This window comes from Apium graveolens, chromosome 8 (genome assembly GCF_009905375.1).
Source record: "Apium graveolens cultivar Ventura chromosome 8, ASM990537v1, whole genome shotgun sequence".
Taxonomy (NCBI): Eukaryota; Viridiplantae; Streptophyta; class Magnoliopsida; order Apiales; family Apiaceae; genus Apium; species Apium graveolens.
The window spans coordinates 191,153,798-191,176,610 of record NC_133654.1 but is presented as its reverse complement, the minus strand read 5'-3'; the positions used below and the strand labels follow the sequence as shown (position 1 = coordinate 191,176,610).

At 35.4% G+C, this 22,813-nt stretch overlaps 2 protein-coding genes across 2 annotated transcripts; one reads left to right on the top strand and one right to left on the bottom strand.

The window, feature by feature from the left end:
- Window positions 1–2,147: 2,147 nt before the first annotated feature.
- Window positions 2,148–2,627, bottom strand: LOC141680222 (uncharacterized). The gene has a single exon (XM_074486510.1). The coding sequence runs from the start codon at window positions 2,625–2,627 to the stop codon at window positions 2,148–2,150; it is 480 nt and encodes a 159-aa protein (XP_074342611.1).
- A 12,837-nt stretch (window positions 2,628–15,464) lies between these two features.
- LOC141677053 (3-ketoacyl-CoA thiolase 2, peroxisomal-like) lies at window positions 15,465–21,521 on the top strand. Its single transcript, XM_074482785.1, has 14 exons — window positions 15,465–15,629; window positions 16,672–16,748; window positions 16,826–16,910; window positions 16,994–17,120; window positions 17,206–17,304; window positions 17,400–17,467; window positions 17,562–17,669; window positions 17,755–17,832; window positions 17,924–18,056; window positions 18,133–18,229; window positions 19,588–19,711; window positions 19,796–19,904; window positions 20,940–21,023; window positions 21,140–21,521. Exons 1-14 carry the CDS (start codon window positions 15,534–15,536, stop codon window positions 21,247–21,249), a joined length of 1,395 nt encoding a protein of 464 aa, XP_074338886.1. The 5' UTR covers window positions 15,465–15,533; the 3' UTR covers window positions 21,250–21,521.
- The last annotated feature ends 1,292 nt before the right edge of the window (window positions 21,522–22,813 follow it).

Genomic DNA, 22,813 nt, shown 5'->3' with positions numbered 1-22,813 from the left:
GTTCACCCAGATGATGGATGCTCATGATGAAAAAATGCGCCATGTGAACCTAGCCATATGATGGAAAAGGGGCGTCAAAGATGTTTACAGCTTGTATGCAGACGTGGTCGATCCAAGTCTCTTCACTTCCCTTGGGAGGTTCCTGTTATAGATCCATCAAGGCAAGCCTCCGGGTCTGTGCCTGAGACTTCCCTCCGGCAGTCTCAATCCAGTTCAAGCCGCGGGGGGATCTGGTTCCAAGGGTAAGGCTCCTTCAGAAAGCTTCAGGTCTAAAGCGGCTCTCTACGGGAAGATCCAGAAGCTGGTTCTAGGGAGCAGCAGTTCTTCCTTCAAGGCCGGTTTTAAATGAAGATGGTGAAGAACAAGAAGAAAAAAAGAAGGAGAAGAAGAAGGATAGGTTGCCCGGGAAGAGGGGAATGATGATGAGGAAGAGGATCATTCTTCTGAGTGATTGTGATAGCCTTGCATGGCTTTAGGTGCCATTTATGGCTTTAGTATTGAGAACTTGTTTATTGGAACTATCTTGGTTTGTAACCTACCTGTCATTCGAGACTAACTCGTGATCCCTCAGGATCTTTATTTAAGCATGTCATTTGGTTTCATCTCATACTCGTCTTTTATTTTCAGCAATTGGTCCTTCAGGACTTACATTTTTTAGATGCACGTACTTAAATATAATGGTAGACAAGATGTTAAAAAACATACTTGCATAGATAATATCTCTGAAAACTGGGTTCAACCCTTATATAATATGGTTTCGTCAACCTTATTCATATGTCTATTACTAAGTACTAGGAATATGTTATGAACGTCCTAAACATAATAAACCTTCATGTTTGAAGCGTGCCAAGTGCGGGGCACTTCATTACCGTTCAAGGTCTCTAACTTGTAGGATCCTCGTCCGGATGTCTTCCTGACTTTATAAGGTCCTTCCCAGTTAGGGGCTAGCTTTGCTTTCTCCCCGACTCATGACGCCTCAATCTTTCTTATAACCAAGTCTCCTTGCTAAAAGAACCTTTCCTTAACCCTTATATTGTAATAAAGGGAGGCTCTTTGTTGATGCTCTGTATTGTGGGTGTTGGCCTCGTCTCTGACCTCGTCAATAAGATCGAGAGCGAGCCTCATGCCTTCTTCATTGATTTCTGGTTCATAAGCTTCGACCCTAAGCAATCCATGGGTGATTTATAGAGGTACCACAACTTTGGCTCCGTAATCCAGCATGAATGGGGTAGCTTCAGTCGTCACTTTACAGGTGTTACGATAGGCCCATAGTATAGGCATCAGTTCTTTCACCCAAGTCTTCCTCGAGAGCTCGACCCATTTCTTGAGACCATCAAGGATGATTCTATTAGCAACTTCTGCCTGCCCGTTTGCTTGTGGGTGTGTAACCGAGGTGAAGCGAAGCTCTATGCTATTATCATCACAATATTCTCTAAACTCTGTATTATCAAATTGTCGCCCATTATCCGTGACAAGGATGCCCGGAATACCAAACCGACATATCACATTTTTCCAGAAGAATTGGGTGATTTGCTTGGTGGTTATCTTGGCTAGTGTCTTGGCCTCAATCCACTTTGTGAAGTAGTCTATGGCTACCACAATGAACTTCCTATGTCTCGATGCCACAGGAAATGGGCCAAGTATATACATTCCCCGCATTACAAAAGAGATGAGTGTGTTGATGGATATAAGCCTCTCTTGGGGCTATCGTACTATCGGAGCATGCCTCTGGCATCTTTCACACTTCTTTATATAAGCCTTTGCATCGGTTAATATCGTAGGCTAGTAGAACCCCAATCGAGTTATCTTGTGAGTGAGGGCCCTGCTCCCCAAGTGCTGTCCACAAATCCCCTCATGGGCTTCCTTAAGTGCCTCATCTGCTTCAAGAGGTCTCATGCACTTCAAGTACGGAATAACAAAGGATCTTTTATACCGAAGGCCTTCAATCAACGAATATCTCAATACTCTCACCGACAAATTGCAACCTCCTGGGCATCGTCGGGGAGCCATCCAGTCTCAAGGTGAGATTTGATTGGATCTATCCAACAACTTGCCACACCAATTGGTGCTATTAAATTTATGACATATATAGCAGACGTCTTCAGGACCTAAAAGTAGATACTCCTCGGGCAGTTCTCGATTTCAGACTAGGCGAACTTAGATAGGGCATCGGCTGTAGTGTTCTCATATCTTGGAACATGTTTAGGATACCATTCATCAAGCTGAGTTAGTATTCCCTTCACGACTCTCAGGTACTTGGCCATAGTATCATCATTAGCCTCAAACTCTCCATTGAATTGAGCAACTACAAGTCTTGAATCTCCACAAATCTTATGGTTTTTGTCCCTCGCGGCTCTAGCCAAGCCTAAGACGGCTATTAACGCTTCGTATTCTGCTTCATTGTTCATAGTTGGGAAGTCCAACTTCAAAACATACTCAATCATGAACCCTTCGGGACTTTGCAAGACTAGGCCTGCACCACTAGATTTTGTTTTAGATGCCCCGTCAAAATGGAGAACCCAATACTCTTTCAGAGTCGCACCTACATCTTTCTCTTTCTCTCCTCCATATGGGGTTACTATCTTTTGGCCCCCGACTTCTTGGTCGCTAATGGTGCATTCGACCATAAAGTCTACTAAGGCCTGAGCCTTGATGGCTATTCAAGGCTTGTACTTGATGTCAAATTCTCCTAACTCAATCGCCCGCTTGATGAGCCTTCCACTGGCCTTTGGGCTATGGAGAATATTCCTCAAGGGTTGGTCCATCAAGACTTCGATCTTGTGGGCCTGGAAGTATGGCCTTACCTTTCATGAGGCTGTGATGAGGGCAAGTGTGAATTTCTTAGTGGTAGAGTAATTCAACTCCGCTCAATGAAGTACCTTGCTCACATAGTAAACAGACTTCTGGAGTTTCTGTTCTTCCTTTATCAGTTGTTTGAAGGCCTCTTGGCTTTCAGCTATCCATTCAAAATTCTTCACATTCTTAAGGGTTTTGAAAAAGGGAAAGCATTTGTCTCCAGGCTTGGAGATGAACCTCCCTAGAGTTGTGATTCTTCCGGTTAGCTTCTAAATGTCCTTGATGGAGCATGGTGGCTCCATGTCCAGGATTGCTTTGATCTTGTCAGGATTGGCCTCGATTCCCCTCTTCGAGACCACATGACCCAAAAATTTTCCACACCCAACACCAAAAGCACAATTGATGGGGTTTAACATCATCTTGTGGTGCCTCGGCACTTCGAATTCCTCTCTGAAGTTATTAATATGATTGGCCTTGGCTAAGCTTTTGACTAACATGTCATCAACATAGACCTCCACGGTCTACCGAATTAGATGGGCAAATATCTTATTTACCAACCTTTGGTAAGTAGCTCCTATAATTTTAAGTCCAAAAGACATAACAAGATAATAAAAGACACAAAAGTCAGTTATGAAAGATACCTTGGGGGTGTCATCTTTGTACATTTTGATGTGATTGTAACCGTTAAAACCATCTATGAAACTCAGCATCTAGTATCGGGTTGTGGCATCGATCAGGGTATCAATCCTTGGTAGGGGGTAGCAGTCCTTAGGACAAGCATCATTCAAGTCAGTGAAGTCGATGCACATTCTCCACTTCCCAATAGCCTTTTTGACCATTACGGGGTTGGCCAACCACTCAGGGAATTGCACTTCCTCAATGAATCCAGCTTCTAGGAGCTTCTCGACCTCCTGTCTAATGGCTTCCAGCCTGTCAGGGACATAAGCTCTCTTCTTCTGCTTTACGGCCTTCCGGGTTGGATCAACATTCAACTTATTAGTTATAAGGTTGAGGTCAATTTTAGGAATACCAGCTGCCGTCCACGCAAACACATCACTGTTCTTTTGTAAGAAAGTTGTCAATTGGCCCTTCGGGGGCTTGTCCAAAGATGCTCTAATAGATATGACCTTCTCTGGTTCTAAGAAGTCCAGGTGAATTGGGACTAATCCTCTGTTGAATTCCCTCAAAGTTCTTCATTCTCACGGACATCCATGTCTTCAATGGGGAGGACCTTCCCATCAATTCTATCGATCCTAAGTGCTGTAATATAGCAACTACGAGCCATTTTATGATCTCATCTTGCCTCACTGGCACCGTTCCTAGTTGGGAACTTCAGTACCATGTGGTAGGTTGAGGGCACAACCTTAAACGCATGGATTCCTGTTCTACCCATGATAGCGTTATAAGTAGAGGCTGCCTTAACAACCTAAAAGTTTAAGATCTACGCGGCCTCCCTGGGCTCTTTCCTAATAGTTATGGGAAGTTGTATTGCTTCTTCGAATTGGCATTCCACATGATTAAACCCGTAGATGGGTGCGTCAGATGGAGTCAATTGGGAATTATTGTAGCAATCTTTAGGAACCTGTCATGGAAAAAAATATCCATGGAAGCTCCATTATCCACTAGGACCCTCATTACAGGACAATTTCCAATAATTGGTGTGATGACTAAAAGATAGTCTTGAGGAAATTTCAAATCTTCAAGGTCTGGGTCACCGAACTGAAGCGTCATCTCCGAATTGGAACGCTTAGACGATTCTCCGACTATACTCATTACCTCCCTCGCATAAGCTTTTGGAGAGTTCCTTGTAGTCCCAACTATTGTAGGACCTCCTAAGATCATGTTGATCACTAGCCCTCTGGGTTGTGGGTTACGATCCCTTTCGTTACCTCTCTTCGATCATTATCTATTTTTTGTCCTACAGCCTCTTCACCCTAGGTGAAACATCCGAACTTTCCTCTTCGAGTGAAATACTCAATCTCATCCTTGAGTTGTCTGTAATCATTAATATCATGACCAACATCTTTATGGTACCGACAATATCAACCCTTGTCTCTTTTCTCGTGGTCTCCCCTTAGAGGTTTCGGTCATTTGAACTCTATGTCCTTCTCAATCTCCATAAGTATTTGGCTCTTTGAAGCGTTCAACCTTGCATATTCAGTGAACCTGGGTGTTTGATTCTTCTTAGCAGAAGAGTCAGAGCTTTTTCCAGTTCATGGATACTTGTCCTTGGAATCATACTCCTGATCCGTCTTCTGCTTCTTGTTTCCAGCGAGCTCATTATTCACCACCATCTTCTTCATACCCTCATTCACCTTTATATACTTTTCGGCTCTATCATGGAGCTGCAACATGCTTTCAGGAGGGTGTTTGGCCACGGACATCTCAAAGAACTCATCTCTAGTCCCTTGCTATAGGGCTATTATAGCTACCTTATCGTCAAGATCTGGGACCTTTAGGGGCTCCTTCGTGTATCGGTTCAGGTAGTCCCTAAGGGACTCCTTTGCTCCTTGGACTAAGCCCATGATAGAAGCCGAACTTTTCTCGTGTACTCTGCCACTAATAAATTGCTTAATGAAAGCTTGGCTCAAATCCTTGAAAGATCCAATCGATTTCGGGGGGTAGATGGCTGTACCACCTTTGAGCCATACCCGAAAAGGTTTGAGGGAAGGCCCGACACTTAATAGCATCGTTCACGGGCTGTAACAACAAGGCATTAGAGAATGTCCTGACATGGTTAGTTGGTCGCCAGTACCATCATATGCTTTGATGGTGGGCATCTTGAACTTTCTCGAGATGTTGATATTCATTATCTAATGGTGGGCTGGGATCATCAAGATCTCCCAGGGGCCTCAGATCACTTGGATCATCCTCCCTTCTTGGTGTTGGACCTTCCGGGTCTATGATAGGAAGAAAATCCCTTTGCCTCACTACAAGTGGAGGTCTTGGGGTGAAGTGCATCTCCAGGTCACGCTTCAGCCTTTGGATCTCAGCTTCATGAGCCCTAATCATTTCTTTTACATCTTTTGGGAATCGTTCTCTGAGTGCTTTTGAGCTGTTGGTAGCCAGTAGGCATTGGCTCCTTACTAGCACGCCTCCTTCTTAGAGTGACTTTATCATCCGATGATTCAGAGTCTTTAGCAGAATAGGGTCCAGCGGATTCTCTATTCTCAGGGATGGGAGCCAAGCCACGGATGTATTGGGGCGTCCGCCCTTATCCTTCGCTCCGATTAGAGTTTCCACTTCCTCCAACCTCGGGATATAGAGGCATCCCTTAAGGTGGGTTGGTGGTCCCCAGGGTTATGACCGTTGAGTATTCATACCCAATGGGTTGAGGCTTTATAGTTGTATGTAGTTGCTGAAATTGGGGATTCATCCCTTGAGGAGTTGGGGGATTCATCCCTAGTGGAGGATCTTGGATTGGGGGATTCGTCCCTTAGGGTTGAGTCTCAGATGCCCCTACAGGGGTTCCTCCTTAGGTGGAGGCATAGGTTGAGTGCAGAGGTTTCTCCATTATTGAGGAGATTGTCTATGATGAGACAGTATCATCAGCTCCACTGTTGTTTTTGCTCTGTGTGAGTACCATGGTTGTTATTGTCTTCCCACAAACAACGCCAAATATTGTGGAATAAAAAGTAGGGTACATTCGTAATTAATGCTAGGGTTTGTGAGTTTCGAGCTTTAGTGGTTGTTCTCGCGATGGGGATTAGCTATTCTTGGAAGATTCCTACATATCTCTGTGTTGTAAATAATTAAGCCAAAAATATAGTTCTGGGTTGAGGGGTAGAGCCATTTATTTAAAGATGAGTCTAGGGTTAGACTTGTGTTGGGAGACTTGGTGGACACGTCTCCTACTTAAATGGTAATTAGGATTCGTGTAAGGGAAGAAATTCTTGATCCTTTCTTGTAGGACTTTATGTCCGTAGTGTACACATGTTTCTGCTCTTTTAACCGTATTGGGCCTAATCACTGAACAACTCATGTTTGTGGAACGTGACGACCTCTTCTAGTGGGCCTTGACCGCTTAAGCCGTTTTTAATCTGTTATGGACCTAGAGCAACCTGGTTTGTATTGGATTTTGTACGTGAATTCTATATAATTAATGTGGCATTTAATGTGTCTTTATGATGTATTTTCAATCCATATCAATCACAAAACCAACCATTTTAAATATTAGCATTGTAGATGCTCTTAGTTGGACAAATATAATCAACTGAAAATTATTGTCGATATTTTTTACCCAAAATTTTTGTAGTTTTGAAAATGCTCTAACGTATGTGATATAATTTTTTAAGATATTAAATTTAATAATAATTATGGTATAATTCAACGTGTACACCTTACTAGAGAAGTGAATGCAAGTCTTACCTGTTGAACTTGAATCTAAATTTCAAATTAAATCAAATCGATTCATAAATTGAAGAGTGAATGCAAGTCTTACCTATTAAACTTGAATATAAATTTCAAATTTTAAACTAAATCAAATCGATTCATGAATACCAGGACTGTGCCTGAGGGTGTGCGAAGTATTCGATCGTAGATGGTCCAAAAATTTGGAGGGCACAATTTTTTTATAGATGTATGTGTGTATTTTATGTGTATACAAAAAAATGGTATAATTTTTATTTTCGAGGAAAAAATGTGAATATAGAGTAAAAATTAAAAAAATAGTAATTGTTAAATAATTGTAAATTATTATCTTAAGAAAAATTTTAAAAATCATTAATCTTAAAAATTTTAGAAACCATAAAATTTTGAAAACAAATTGATTAACAAAGTATGTAACATGAATGCTAATTTTTTTCATAGGTTAGACAAATAATATTAAATCTTTCACTAGTTTTTCCTTGATAACTTGTCTACTTATATCTATTTAAATAATTCAATTTTAAGGTGATTAACTTTTTGAAAATTATATTTATATTTAATGTTTATATATTCAATAAAAAAAGTAAATATGAAAATTATATTAATATAATTAAATGATGTTTGTTATAAAAATTTATATAAATTTACCTCTGAAGTAATTTTCGTTTTATTTATTTCTTTGTTTAAAATTATTATATCTTATTATTCATGTACTTGTAATATTTTAGTTCAATTTTTAGTTTATTTAAATTATGTTATAAAATTCTTTTATGTATTCTAAATATTTGATTTCTACCATTTTAGTTGATTTTTATCATTTTATATGCTTATGTTTCTTCTGGGTCGTTGGAGTCTTTTTTTTAATCGTGCATAGTGCATATGAAATCTCTAATAATTATCAAATTAAAAACTAGGTAAAATGAGCATTTATATGTTCAAATTTGACTTTATAATTCAAATTTATGTAGTTTGAACTTACTTAAATTTAACAAGATAAAATTGGGTTGACCAGATATGTGTGAACTCGATAATATTGTGTGAATTCGATAATATATATACTATTGCCTTTATATCGAAATACATATCAGTTTATATGGAACTAATATATGGAACTATCTTTTATAAACATTAAAGTAAGTGAAAAAATCATATCTATCTATCTATTATATATAATACAACAACAAGGGGTTTGTTGAGCAATTTAATTCATATGATGATTATGCCCCCATTTAATATTTATATAATATTTATTTTACATTTATTCTCACAATTAATATTTGTTAGTTGACTATTAATACCTATATAATAATTATTGCTCACGATTAATATATATTAATTGACGTATCATTAATATGCTTCATCATTATCATTATGTACTTTATATATACATTAATGTAAATGTAAAATTTTATTTAATTAAATCATTATTTGTTAAAATCTATTAAATTTGCATGATTACTACACATAGATACATATTTATACATATATATACATACATATAAACACATGCCCACACATATACACACACACATGCACATATACTTATTTGAACCGGACAAATGGGTCAAAAGCGAATACTCGAATTGAATACTTGGCCGAGCTACTAATTTTAATCATCAATTATATTTTTGACACACAAAAGAATTCTAACCGCATTTCTAATACGTACACATAAAATAATGTAACGTCTGGGAAATTTACGACTATATTATATCATATTTATAATAAATTATGTGTGTTAATGTGTCATTTATGTGGAAATAACTGTCAAACCCTAATTGTTATGTGTTACGTGCATTCTGTGTCGTCCCGGTATTTTTAAGATATTTTCCAGATATTTTATTTTTCATTTATAGCTTTTATTTCAAAAGTTTTACGACCCGAATCATGATTTTAAAGCAGGTATTTCAAATAAAACAATGGGCCTTATTTTTCGACAAACGGTTTTTACCATCGCATTATTCTGAACATCTAGGTCTTTTATAAATTTTCTCGTTTTGCGAAAAATGACTTTGCCGGGCCCCATTGGGTGTTAACAACCCCACAAAAATCATATTTTTATTTTTATAAAATTATAGGACTTTCATTTATACCATTTCTTTGCATTTTTGCATTATTCACAATTTTTGGAAAATTTTGGCATATATATTGTATATATAAAATATTTAAAAATTAAATTTTAATACTCAAAAATTATAAAATTAGGGGCTTATTAATTTTAAAAAGTGTAAAATTAGGGCCTTAATTTTAATTAGGAGTATTAATTTTACTACTATAAATAGCCTAATAATTATTTAATTACAATTAATTAATCATTAAAATTCTGAAAAATACACAAATTCTCTGCAAATCGGGTCGGGAAGAACAGGGTCGGGTCGAGAATTAAACCGGTGATTTTGATCTGATTTCTATACCAAATCAAGCCGTTCGAGTAGTCAAATCAAAGAAGTTAAGCCAGCAAGGCAGGTTGAGCTGGTGATAGACGAAGGTGATATAATTGACGCGAGTCGCGCAGAAGGCAAGTTTTTCCCCTAGTCTAATTTCAGAATAGTGATATTTCTTCAGATTCTTATCACGCTTGCACTCTTTTGATTCTTGTTCATAAACACGGATACACACTTGTTATTCTCTTGTTCATATTTCATTTTGATTCTTGATTTCTCTTTTTTCTTGAATTCCTTATTCATATTCCAATTGACACTCACCGATATTAATATATTCCGGTGATTAGAATATATCAAAGCATACCGATTGTTCCGGTTGCTCTCCAGGGACTGGATAGTGATACTTTTGGGGATTAAGTTTACTTAATCCTAAGGACCGGGACATAACCGGATCCTTGAGATGGGCCATAGTGCCTGGGTGCTCAACTGGATCTATATAGTGGGATATAGATTTGCACTGTATCCTGGCTGATCAGCAGGGTATAGATGTGAACTTGTGTCCAGTTTAGTCCGTTTGTACTCGCCAGAAATGGCCTTCTTTCTATTCTCGCAGGGTTATATCTTTGCAGATATACCCAGGTTACTGATTCAATTAAACTGCTTTAACACTATTTATATTTTGTGGACTTGTTGAGCAATTTTTGGCTCACCCCTTTTTGTTGTTATTCACCTTATTGTTTTCAGTTAAGAAGGAATATGAAACCCATCAGGACTCGATTGGTAAAGAAGCGGGTCAAGCCTCGGGATCCTCTCATACCCAATGTGTTGATCCCAATCCAGGAAGAAAACTTTAAGTTGTCCGAACAGGTGGAGTGTAGATAGTTAGTGTGTGTGTTGGAATAAAAGATGAAATTAGTTTAAAACTGGTTAGACAATGGGTTATAATAAAGAGAGTTTGTAATATTTTGAATTTGGTTTGTAATAAAGTACTTAGTGGTTCTTGTTTTCATACTTCAACCTAAAAAGATCCTGGTTAGTGTAAAAGGGGTTTTGGATGCATTTCTTTATTATTTGTTAATCAGATTGCACATGTTTGGTGATTAGCTAGTAATCCCCAGACTTATACCCCGGGTCTGGAGGACGTTACAAATAATCTCTAAAAATTAATGAATTATACATATTTTCATGGTCGTGCTTTATTTAATAATACTTATTTCACACTTAATCTCTCAATTAATGCATCATTAATACTTATCTTTTTTAAATCTCACTAAAATATTAAATTTACTTATTTTGATTTAGATTTATTGTTGCGCAGTAGGTCCATATATACATATTTTTTGTCAATAATAATAATAATAATTATAATAATAATAATAATAATATATCATCCCATAACTATACGTGAGAAACATATCAAACATACATCTAATTTAAATTAAGTACTTTGTGATATTTCAGTGAAATTTAAAATTCTGAATATTAACATTTTAGTTCACTTAATTATATTTTTAATTTGATAAATAATAATGCATGAGTTAGATGTCAGCTGGAAAAAAATTATGTATCAAATATACATATGTGCATTGAACTATTTATGCCTCTAATTAGATAAGTTATATAGATTATTGTCATACTTTAACTATTATATTTTTATGATTCAAATAAATTCAAATTCAGACAAAGATTAAGGAACTTTCATGTATATAAGTACAATACAAACTTGTATTGACATTTGACACTAAGTGTTGTATGGCTAATCAATCACAATTTTAACACAACAAATATATGGAATGTTTTTTATTACATTTCTAATATACAAACAAATAAAATGATTATGGACAAAATAATATTTTATACATATATAGAGAATACCCGTGCATCACACTGCAAAAAATTGTGTTATGTATAAGGAATCGACCTCCAAGATATCTTGTTTAGGGGTGATCGCGGTCCGGTTTGGTTCGGGTTGGAGGTAAAACCGGAACCAAACCATATAGTCCCGGTTTTTTAAAATATCAAACCAACTCGTGACCTGAAAACTAACTAACCCGGACCATGCAGTGCGGTTTTTGATGGTTCGGTTAAATGATTTAATCGGTTTATGACTAAAGCTTACGATCAGAAAGAAATATCAATAAATCATAATAGAAAATAAAGTAGTTACATTTTTATGCAATGCATAAAGTAATGTCACTTTGTCTCCATTGAGTGCACGAGTGCACAATTGCATAGAGCTAAATATAAATACAAACTTTAGTCTAAGTAATGCATAAAATTGAATCAGAACTTAAGTTTAAAAAATGCATAAACCCGAATCAATTCGACAACAATGTCAAAAGTTATTTGAAAGTATTTCAACAATGGTTCAAAATGAATTAAAATAATAAAAATGTAGACATATGATAAACTAAAAGAGTAAAAGTTTTAAACAGCAGAGCAACTTGAGCAAAGTGGTGCAAAACTTTAGCATCCAACTTCAACAAAGTCGACAACAGTCTTGACATAAATCCTGCCATAAAAATATAACTTTCAGTCACAACTTATGTATCTCCAAATGCTACGAAAAATTATAGAAAACGACTATGAAAATTCGCATAAACTTGCTATAAAAAACTGCACAAAACTAAAGTAAACAACTTCTGAAATTTACAGAAATCCGCGTAGAAACTGTTGCAAAAATCTGCATAAAACTGATGCAAAAATCTATATAAAAACGCTGCAGAAATTTGCAGAAATCTACACTAAAAATTGTTTAAAAGTGCATAAAACTTTTGTTGAAATCTGCAAAAACTTGTTACAAAATTATTTGAATAGACACATCTAATTCTTTTAAACCATCATTTACGACAAGATTAAGGATGTGAACAATATAACGCACATGCATAAATTCACAAGACAAAACATTTCCATCACAACTCCCTAATTTTTTTATCAAATAGTCAACAACCACTTCATTAGAGCTAGCATTATCCAGGGTAATAGTGAAAACTTGATCTATTTTCCAAGAATGCAAACACTTTTCAATTTCTTTACCAATATCATCTCCCTTATGACTTGTAATTGGACAAAAATTCAGAATTCTCTTATGCAACTGCCAATCATCATCAATAAAATGAACAGTAAGACACATATAACTAATGTTTTGCAAAGATGTCCATATAGCAGTAGTGAAACATATTTGTTGAGTATGTTTTTGCAAAACATTAGCTAATTTCTTTCTTTCATCCAAATAAAGTTGTAGGGAGCCTTTAACTACAGTATGGCGCGAAGGTATTTTAAATCGGGGTTCACAAAGTTGAATAAAACGACGAAAACCCTCTCGTTCCACAAACATAAAAGGCAGCTCATGAACAACTATCATTTTGCACAATTCCTTTTTTAAAAGCCCTTGATCAAATTTAACGCTTATATGTGATGCACTATTACCATCCCCCCTTGAAAACTTAAGCATTTCTATTTTTTATTTTTTCCCCTATTAGGATTCTTGACACAAGAATTAAAGTGATTCCATAGAGTACTGGTACCATTTCTACTACCTGCTTTGTAGACTTTTTTACAATACTTGCATCTAGCATTGGTTACTTTTTTGTACGATCTACTAATTTGTCAAAACCTAACCAAATAGCAAAATTATCTTTTCTATTTGTCGTTGGATCAATCTCACTCACCTGGGGCTGAGTTGGTTCTATTTAATTATCTGGAGTAATAGTGCCCTGATTATCCTGATTTTCATGAGTTGAAGTACAATTAGGATCCCCCGATTGGGTTTGAACTTCATCAAACTCAAAACTAGACATATGCAATAATATAAATTTAGTTAGCACAATAAACATGTAGTAATTAGTAATTAAATTGATTAACGTAAAGCCCTAATCTTACCTTGCAAAGTTATAGCCTGTAGATGAAATGTAAATGTATTTATATATAGACTATAGGGAGAAGACTTCGTGGAATCATGGGAGACTGAGAGGCAGAATAATACGTAGAGATAGATGGAAGATTGAACAGTGGATTGATATGACTTGCAATTACCCACAATTTAGTTGGTGTTGATAAGGTAAGCATAACGGCAAGTGTAAATTAAAAAATTAATATACTTATATGTCTAATATTTTGTGTATATAGAATATAAAATATTTATATGTATATATATACGCAGTTCGGTTCTTTAGCGGTTTGGTTTAATATGAAACCGAAACCAACCCACAAACCACGGTTTTTTAAATTAGTCAAACCGGAACCGTAAACCTCATTCCGGTTTCGGATCGGATTAAGATCAAATTGGTTTATGCGGATTTTGCGGTTTAAACCAGACCGTGATCACCCCTAATCTTGTTATTATTTTCTCTATCGTCTACGGTGAGTTATATGTACCATTCTATTCCATAAATGTTGTTTTCTTTGAAATGTGTGGTTGAAAATGAATATAGACACACGTATAATTTTTGGATTATAGCCTTAGTTAAACATATGATCATGTTCGTTTATATCGGTGTTTGACTGGTCCTTACACGTCACAACTTGAAAGAATGGTATCGACCGAAGCAAATAATCTTAGTAATGTTTTTGTATCGAATTTAAATGAAACTAGAAGGAGCCTTGCATGTTCAAAACTATGTATTTGTTAAAATTGAATAAGGGATGTAAAAAGCTACTAAGGTAAAGAATAAACATTTAAATAACAATCAAAAATAAAATTATAAGCGTACAAACTACTATATTGTGCAGTATCCCAAACAACCACAAACACTTTTACAGCAACCCCCATGGATCACCCTTAGCAGTGGACAATAATAGATACCACAAACATTTCTACAACAACCCCCATGGATCGCCAGTAGCAGTGGACACAGAAATACCACTTTCGGCCTCTATTATTTCAGTTTAATGTCAAATTTTCAAGAACACGTTCAACCCAAATATCATCACGCCCCAAAAAAGAAGTCATATACACAAACAAATATGTCCTCAATCCTCTGGGTAACGACATGCATATACTGTCAATAATTGCAGTTAAAACAAATACTCGTAACAATATTACAATAACAACACAAATACTCGTGCTCATATTCACAAATAAATACATCATTTATCTATCAGACAATAATATAAATATATTGTTAACAATTACATTTTGAATAAAATTCAATTCAGGCAATATAGAGTATGTCCGTGCATTTCACGAGTTATAGAGCTAGTTAATGTAGATTGTGGAACGAAGGATACGCTCAATTTATTTTGCAGGTAAAATTAAAAAAGAAACAAAAATGGACTCGGAATTTTTAATCCCAAAATATTTTCAAATAATATACATTGTTAAATAATTGTTCGCAGTTGTTATAAAATAATAGTATATGAAATTTGGCCCATACTTATGTGCGATCTTAAATTAAAACACAGATACGATATTTGAAAATTGTGAGATATTTTTGGATTCTTTGATCAGCAGTTACGTTGCTGAGAATTGAGATGGTAAACAGAAGCAGTAGTAGTAACTTGCACGCATGTCAAGGCACCTCTCACGATGGCTGCCTCAAATTGTCACAATAATCCAGAAGATAGGATATACGCCCACGTCATTCATCTATCTGCATACAAAGATTATACAAACTCACCTTTCAAAGACTGGTACTATTTTCTTTTGGGATATTCGAGAATATTGTAAAATTTAACCTTTTCACATATATTACTACTACAAAAAAAATGGGTTCTAAAAGGTACTTCTCCCAGAAACTTTTTCCAAAATTTATATTAAAAATCATACATTGTTAAATTGTTATCTTCTTTTTACGAGAGAAAATAAAATAAAATAAAATAAAATAATATAATATAATGTGGCCGGTATCTAGATAACAAAAAAATACGTCATTCTGTCACGTTTCCCAATACAATAATTTCAATCAATCCTCTGTATATATACGCAAAAGAGGGTATAGACACCGGCTGCTTGAATTTCATTACAAAGAAAAATCAACAGGAGAAATGGAGAAAGCAATAGAGAGACAAAGAGTATTGCTACAACATCTTCGCCCTTCTTCTACGGCTTCTACCCTCGAAAACCTTGACTCTTCTCTCTCTGTAAGTCCCCCCCTTTCTTTTATTTCTTGGTGTGAGCGAGAATCCAACTCAAGCCTACCTTGTTTTTCTGATTCTGATCGTTAATTCTTAATCTTATAAGCTAATAAGTAGTAGCTAAATTCCGGAGTGAGCCAGGATCGAACCTTGGTTTGTTTTGGTGATCGTTATATGTTTTCATGTGAAATGAATTATGCTGTGATCTATACTATTCACTTCTTGTTTTTCACGCCCCGCCCCGCCCGCCTTTGTTGAATTTATGTGATGTATTATATAATTAATTTTGAAATTATATAATATTCAAATGCATGATTTGAAATAGGTAAAGCTTATATATGACTTCCGAAGCTTATGAAATGAAAACTTGGGAACTCTAAAACTATATATGCTTTTACGGGATTGTAATTGCTGTAGTCTGATCGTCAATTAGTCATCACGCAAAATTGTTGGCACAAGTGATTGAACTAGATCGTAGGAGAATATATCTGATTATGAAATCAGATTTGGTATTGTTGTTGCTGTCAGCAACAACAGCTTAAAAGCTGTTAAAAAATTGTTTGGTAAAATTCAAAAGCTGCTTTTCGGAAAAGTGCTTTTGGCTTAAAAGCTGCTGTCAGAGAAATCAAGTCCCCCATGCTTTTAGAAAAAGCTGCTTTTCAGCTTTTGCGGGAAGCAGATGCTGATTTCACCATCAAACCTTACCAAAAGCATTATTATTTTTAATTTTTTGCATCAAAACATATACATATCAAAAAAATTACCAAACAGTCATCTGATTTTTCCTACAACACTTTTTTTAACAGCACTTTTTCTAACAGTACAGCAATTTACAGCACTTTTTCTAACATCACAGCAAATTTTATTAGCAATCCCAAACAGAGCCTTAATGTGTTTTTGGACTGTGTAGAAGCAATATTTGATTTGAGATTTTGGAATTGGTCCGTTTGTTTGACTTATGCGGTCTGACTTTTTGTACATGAAGAATGCACACAATTGCAATTTGGATTTTGGATGTCTTTTTTTTAAATGAATTTTGTCATATCAGGCATCTGCTTGTTTAGCTGGGGACAGTTCTGCATACCACAGGACATCTGCTTTTGGGGATGATGTCGTCATAGTAGCGTAAGTTTCTCTCTGTCATTCGTTCTCTAGCAATCGATTGTTGGATCTCAACTTGAGGGTTGTTTTGTTTCATACAGTGCACAGAGAACTGCAATTTGCAAGGCAAAGAGGGGTGGATTCAAGGATACTTATGCTGATGATTTGCTTGCACCGGTTCTGAAGGTCGTTACAAGTCTATAAAAATGGTTAAGATGAATATGAAGTAGTAAACAATGTTTAATACTTTATTGTTATGATATATGCAGGCTGTAATAGATAAGACAAATGTAAACCCAAGTGAAATAGCAGACATTGTTGTGGGCACAGTTCTGGCGCCCGGCTCTCAAAGAGCTGCTGAATGCAAGATGGCAGCTTTCTATGCTGGTTTCCCTGGTACTAATTACTCGCATGCATAAGCAACAAGTTCTTAAGCTGAGTAGCAAATATTACTGAATCATAATATTTATGTGTTGCGCAGAAACCGTGCCGGTTAGAACTGTGAATCGACAATGTTCATCAGGTCTTCAAGCGGTAGCTGATGTTGCTGCAGCCATCAAAGCTGGATTTTATGACATTGGTATGGTGACTTGCTTCATGTGTTTATTAACTGTCTTGGCAACTCTCTATAATTTGACGTTCATACTTCAATACTTTATATCCTGAATACAACAGGGATTGGTGCTGGATTGGAATCCATGACTGCAAACTCCATGGGTTGGGATGGAACAGTCAATCCAAGAGTATGTTCTCTCTCCTCTTTTCTCCCTCCCTCCCTTTGAACGTATGTGCACATGGAGGTATCTCAGAATTCACTGATTTGTCCTTCAATACTAGGTCAAAAGCATGGAACATGCCCAAAGTTGTCTTCTCCCCATGGGTATAACTTCAGAAAATGTTGCAAGTCGTTATGGCATAACTAGGTTGGAGCAGGATCAGGCTGCGGTTAGTTATAAGCATCCGGCAGTTTAATGTTTGATACTTAATTTTTTTTTGTATATGTTAACTTTCTTTTTATACACTACATCAGGTTGATTCACACAAGAAAGCTGCTGCTGCCGCTGCTTCAGGGAAATTTAGGGATGAGATAGTACCTGTGCAGACCAAGGTACCCTCATTTAAGTGTAGTTTGCAATTTAGTAGTACTTCATACTTCACATTTTCCCCTTTTTTTCTGACTTAATATTCTGCTACAAAAGATTGTGGACCCAAAAACTGGTGATGAAACACCTGTCACAATCTCTGCGGATGACGGTATCCGAGCGAACACGAACGTGGCTGATCTTGGGAAATTGAGGCCTTCATTTAAGAAAGACGGGACAACAACTGCTGGTATTCACACATCATTTACCTGACTTGTATTTGCAGAAGATTTATCTGTATTATATTATTCATCATATGTTTATAGGAAATTCTAGCCAAGTTAGTGATGCTGCTGCAGCTGTTCTTCTTATGAAGAGGAGTGTTGCAATGCAGAAAGGATTACCAATCCTTGGTGTATTTAGGTATGTTCTTTACTAAATTAAAATTTATATGTTTTCTTAGGCTACAAGCGTAAAAATTATTCAGGTTTATTTGATATGTTATTGTTATTTCCTGGTGTATTTAGGTATGTTCTTGTTTTAGTTTTAACTAAATTGTATCCCGGTTTATATATTATCTAACTTTCAAGTTTCAACATTCTTGTGGTGGCTGATTGTCCATACTTATGTGTCATATGACTGATATTATAGGCAATGGTATGGTATATTTTGCTTTTAGGGTTTACTATCTATATAGATTGGGTACTGCAGAAACTTAAATGTAAGAGAATTTTGTCGATCAAATATGTCAACTGATTGAGGAAAGTATGAGAGCTTGGGTAACTTTACAAGCATATGCTTGGACCTGAGTTGTGAATAAATGTATTCTATAGAAGATGTCTTCTTCAGATATATGTTCATCGAAGTTGCATGCAGTTGGGAACTGGATAATCTGTATAAAAGAATCTATTGTCCTCGTCAGATTTTAGTTTGTTATTAGCTTTCTTTTTAGATTTAATTTTTAGTAGTTTTTTAGGTTTAAAGTTTCGACTTTTATCTCCTGTCCAAAACTTTTCTGATGTTTTTGCATCCATAATGTCTTTCAGTGCCATAATCAAAGGGATTTTAGGAACATAAAATACAATGTGCCACTTCTGATTGATATTTTAATGTTCATGTCTTGGTGTAATATACTCTTTGTTTCCCAATTATTTGTAAATCTCTGTTCTGAATTAAGAACCTTTTAAAGTTTTTGTTGAATGAATTTTAAACATTAAGCACATATGTCAATATTGATTTTCGACAAAATTTGATTAGAATTTAAACACCGGGTATCATCAGGTTGAATTGTGTCCATGGTAAGTGATAAAAAGAAAATTTTGATAATATTGCGAATAGACCGTAGATAAAGCAAGACATGGAATCGTGAAACATAATTTCTGTACCTCAATTAAAATACGAGAGGGTTGTTCTTCTAACAATATTGTGTTTCTTTAGGAAGTAGAAGGTGAGCAAGACATGGAATCGTGAAACATAATTTCTGTACCTCAATTAAAATACGAGAGGGTTGTTCTTCTAACAATATTGTGTTTCTTTAGGAAGTAGAAGGAGGATTTATAGATGTTTGACAGAAATATAGACTTGAGAGTGGCTAAAATTGATATTACCGAGTTAAAGGCATTCTCTCTTTCATCAAGTCTTTGGGGGGGGGGGGGGGCGTAAATCAGTTATGTGATATACGAAGCCTTATGGGACAAGGATAGGCTGTCATTTCGGAAACCTTGGCTTGAACTTTCACGTCTTTATTATATAATGATTAAACTATTGGGCATACCATGCAGGACTTTTGTTGCTGTTGGGGTAGATCCTGCCGTCATGGGAGTGGGCCCGGCTGTTGCAATTCCAGCTGCAGTTAAATCTGCTGGTCTTGAAATTGATGATATTGATCTTTTCGAAATCAACGAGGTAAGCTGATGTTATTTAGCATGACGATTCTAATATTATGAACTAATATTTTGCGGCTATTCCAACTCTGCTCCCAAACTGTAGGCATTTGGATCTCAGTACGTGTATTGTCAAAAGAAGCTGGAACTAGATCCAGCAAAGATCAATGTTAATGGAGGTGCAATGGCTCTGGGACATCCTTTGGGAGTAACAGGTATGTGTTTCAAAGACACGGGTTACGTTTAAACTCTACATGTTTAGATCTTCATCTGCTTCAGAAATACATTGAACTTTCTTTTTTTTTTTTTTATGATGAACATGTTATCAGTAGATCTTCTCCATTTTTATGACATTGAAAGTGTACTAGTGATGCATTTTTAATTTCTTAAAAGGTTCTTCACCTACCATATCTTTGACAGTTTGACATTTACTATTTATTTTAAAGTATGACGTTCGTGACTAGTGAATTTTTTCCCTTGCATGTAGTACAGTGAAATATTTGTTTGAGATGTTACTAATTTTGTTACAAGTAGAATTATTAGAGTGCAGACTGTAGACTATATTTCTGTCTACTGTTAAGTTATTCAATATTTGACTATGTTACTATCTATTGTCAAGTTATTTGTTTTAGTTCGTGTCTTGTGAGTTGGATAGCCAATATTTTGAATTTTTAAGGCTTCATTTTGTGTTCTTCTTTCTCTATCGAGCAGTCAAATCAACTTATGGGAGTGTTGAAGTAAAAAATGCTCCTTTTGGCTAATTTACCGCACATAGTGAAGATGCTTCTTGATGCATTAAGTTCCACTTTGCAGTTGGCGAAGTTTTGGGGCAATGTAAAATGATTTTGATCCAAGACTTTGCCTTCTCTTGTTTCCCTTATATAATGCTGTTCCATTCCACAATATGTCGGTTCATATCTGCACAATTCATGCCATAGGAACAAGATACCAGGACATTATGATCTCAACCGTCGTTGGAAAGACTTAGTAAATGAAGAGTAGAATCATAATTGCATATGTTACGAGTGGTTAAAAGAGCTATTGATACATGTAGTGATCCATTAATTATCAGTCTACGGGAATTATATGTTTCTTATGAGAATTTCATATTCTCTTTGGTGGTTTCCGGAGCTGAGAGCAGAACATCTTTCACAGTACTCTTTCCCTAGTTATGGGACTGTGTAAATGTACCGTCTTTTGTTGTATTGATTACTTATTTCATTTCCACGAGACTAATATCTAGTAAACAGGAGCCCGCTGTGTTGCAACATTGTTACATGAGATGAAGCGCCGTGGTAGGGACTGCCGATTTGGTGTCGTGTCCATGTGCATAGGTATCTCCCTCTCCCTCCCGTTCCCCACGAGTCTATGTATATGTATAAAATTGGTCACGTTATTTTTTTATTGATTTCTGCATAACCATGTTTTGCTGCTTTATGTATATTTACAGGCACAGGGATGGGGGCTGCTGCGGTCTTTGAAAGAGGTGATGCCTGTGATGAAGTTTGCAATGCTCGTAAAATTGATTCCAAGAACTTCCTTTCCAAGGACGCCAAATAGAAACAATAATTTTCATAAGTCCTTCGTTTAAATCTGTGACATTGTTACCAATAAGACTAATAAAGGTGGATAGTAAGTTTTACTACCCTCTTCCTGTAATCTTATGGAATGGAAATATTGAGCTCTCAGCATGAAACTTATGTCGTATTTAGTTGTACTTAATGTGGTCATTATTTTGCTGTGTAATTGTGTTTTAAGTAGGCTGATGAAGATGACTGATGGGGAGAACCCAATTATGGTGCAGTTTATGATATTCTATCCGTTTCAAATTACATAGTTCGCTTTTGGAGAAATTTTTTTATTTCAAATTAATTGTCCACTTCACCTTTCAACGTAAGTTTATGATTTTAAAATCACCTCTACTCCACTTATTTCAAATTTATATTTTCAATATTAATTATATATCATATTTTACATTCATTTAATGTAATTAATACACCTTTTTCTTATAATTTTCAAATTTGTTAGTATGTAAGATTTTTTAAAAGTGGATATTTAATTTGAAACGTAGTAGTAGGCAGGGGACAAAAATGAACATAATTTGTAAATGCAGTTACGAAATTATAAAATGCAGTTCGATAAAATTACAACCGGGGTCTTGCTACTTCTTTTGTACCGAACGTTAACCGTTAAACATTTTGGGAAATATCTTCTTGTTTCCCCCCGCTAATAAACCTAGTCAATGCACTATTAAGATAAAAATTAATATAGTCCAAGGCCCAAGCTAAACATAAATTAATATATTTTTTAAAAAACATTTGAAATATACATATAAATAAAATTACTCAAGTATTGAACCTTGGACTTGACTCAATTTAAATAAAGTCAGAAAAGTATTGCATTATCTTTTATATTTCAGGATTAGTTTTTCTTTTGAAATAAGTTTATTGAATTTTTAGGCTTATTGAATTTCTTTTGTAAAACCTTATAATTTTGCATATGCAATATTTATTAAAATTAGTTTTTTTTAAATTATTTGAGCGGTTGAACCGCAAAACCAACCGCAATTATGAGAGTGAATTTGGTTGGTTTTTATATACAAACGGTTTGATTGTGTATGGAGATATTGGAAAATCATAGGTTACGGTTTTGTGTGGTTTTTACCCTCCAAAAATCACACCGCTTACACCCCTAGTCCAAACCAATATTTTTTCCTTTTTTTCTTTCTTGCTAAAATTATTTTTACATGTTACTTTTGTTTTTATTATATGAACTTTTCGCACTACTAATGTGTATTGACAGTATAGTTATATATATATATAATTTTAATTTATTTTTTTAATAAAAAGAAAATATATATTATGGTTTACAAATATAAATTCTAAAAATAATATATAAAACTACCCGGTAAAATTATTGAAATGTGTGCTAGAGGACAAGCGTCATAATATAATAAAACGTAGCAGGAGTATTATAATTGTAGTGATTTTAATAGTAAGTATCAAAAATGATTAAATTACAAAAATTATGCTTAGCAAATTAGTGACTTATGTTTGATAAAAATTGATATGGATAGAAAATACATTTGAAAAACACATTAAATGTCACATTAATTTACACTTGA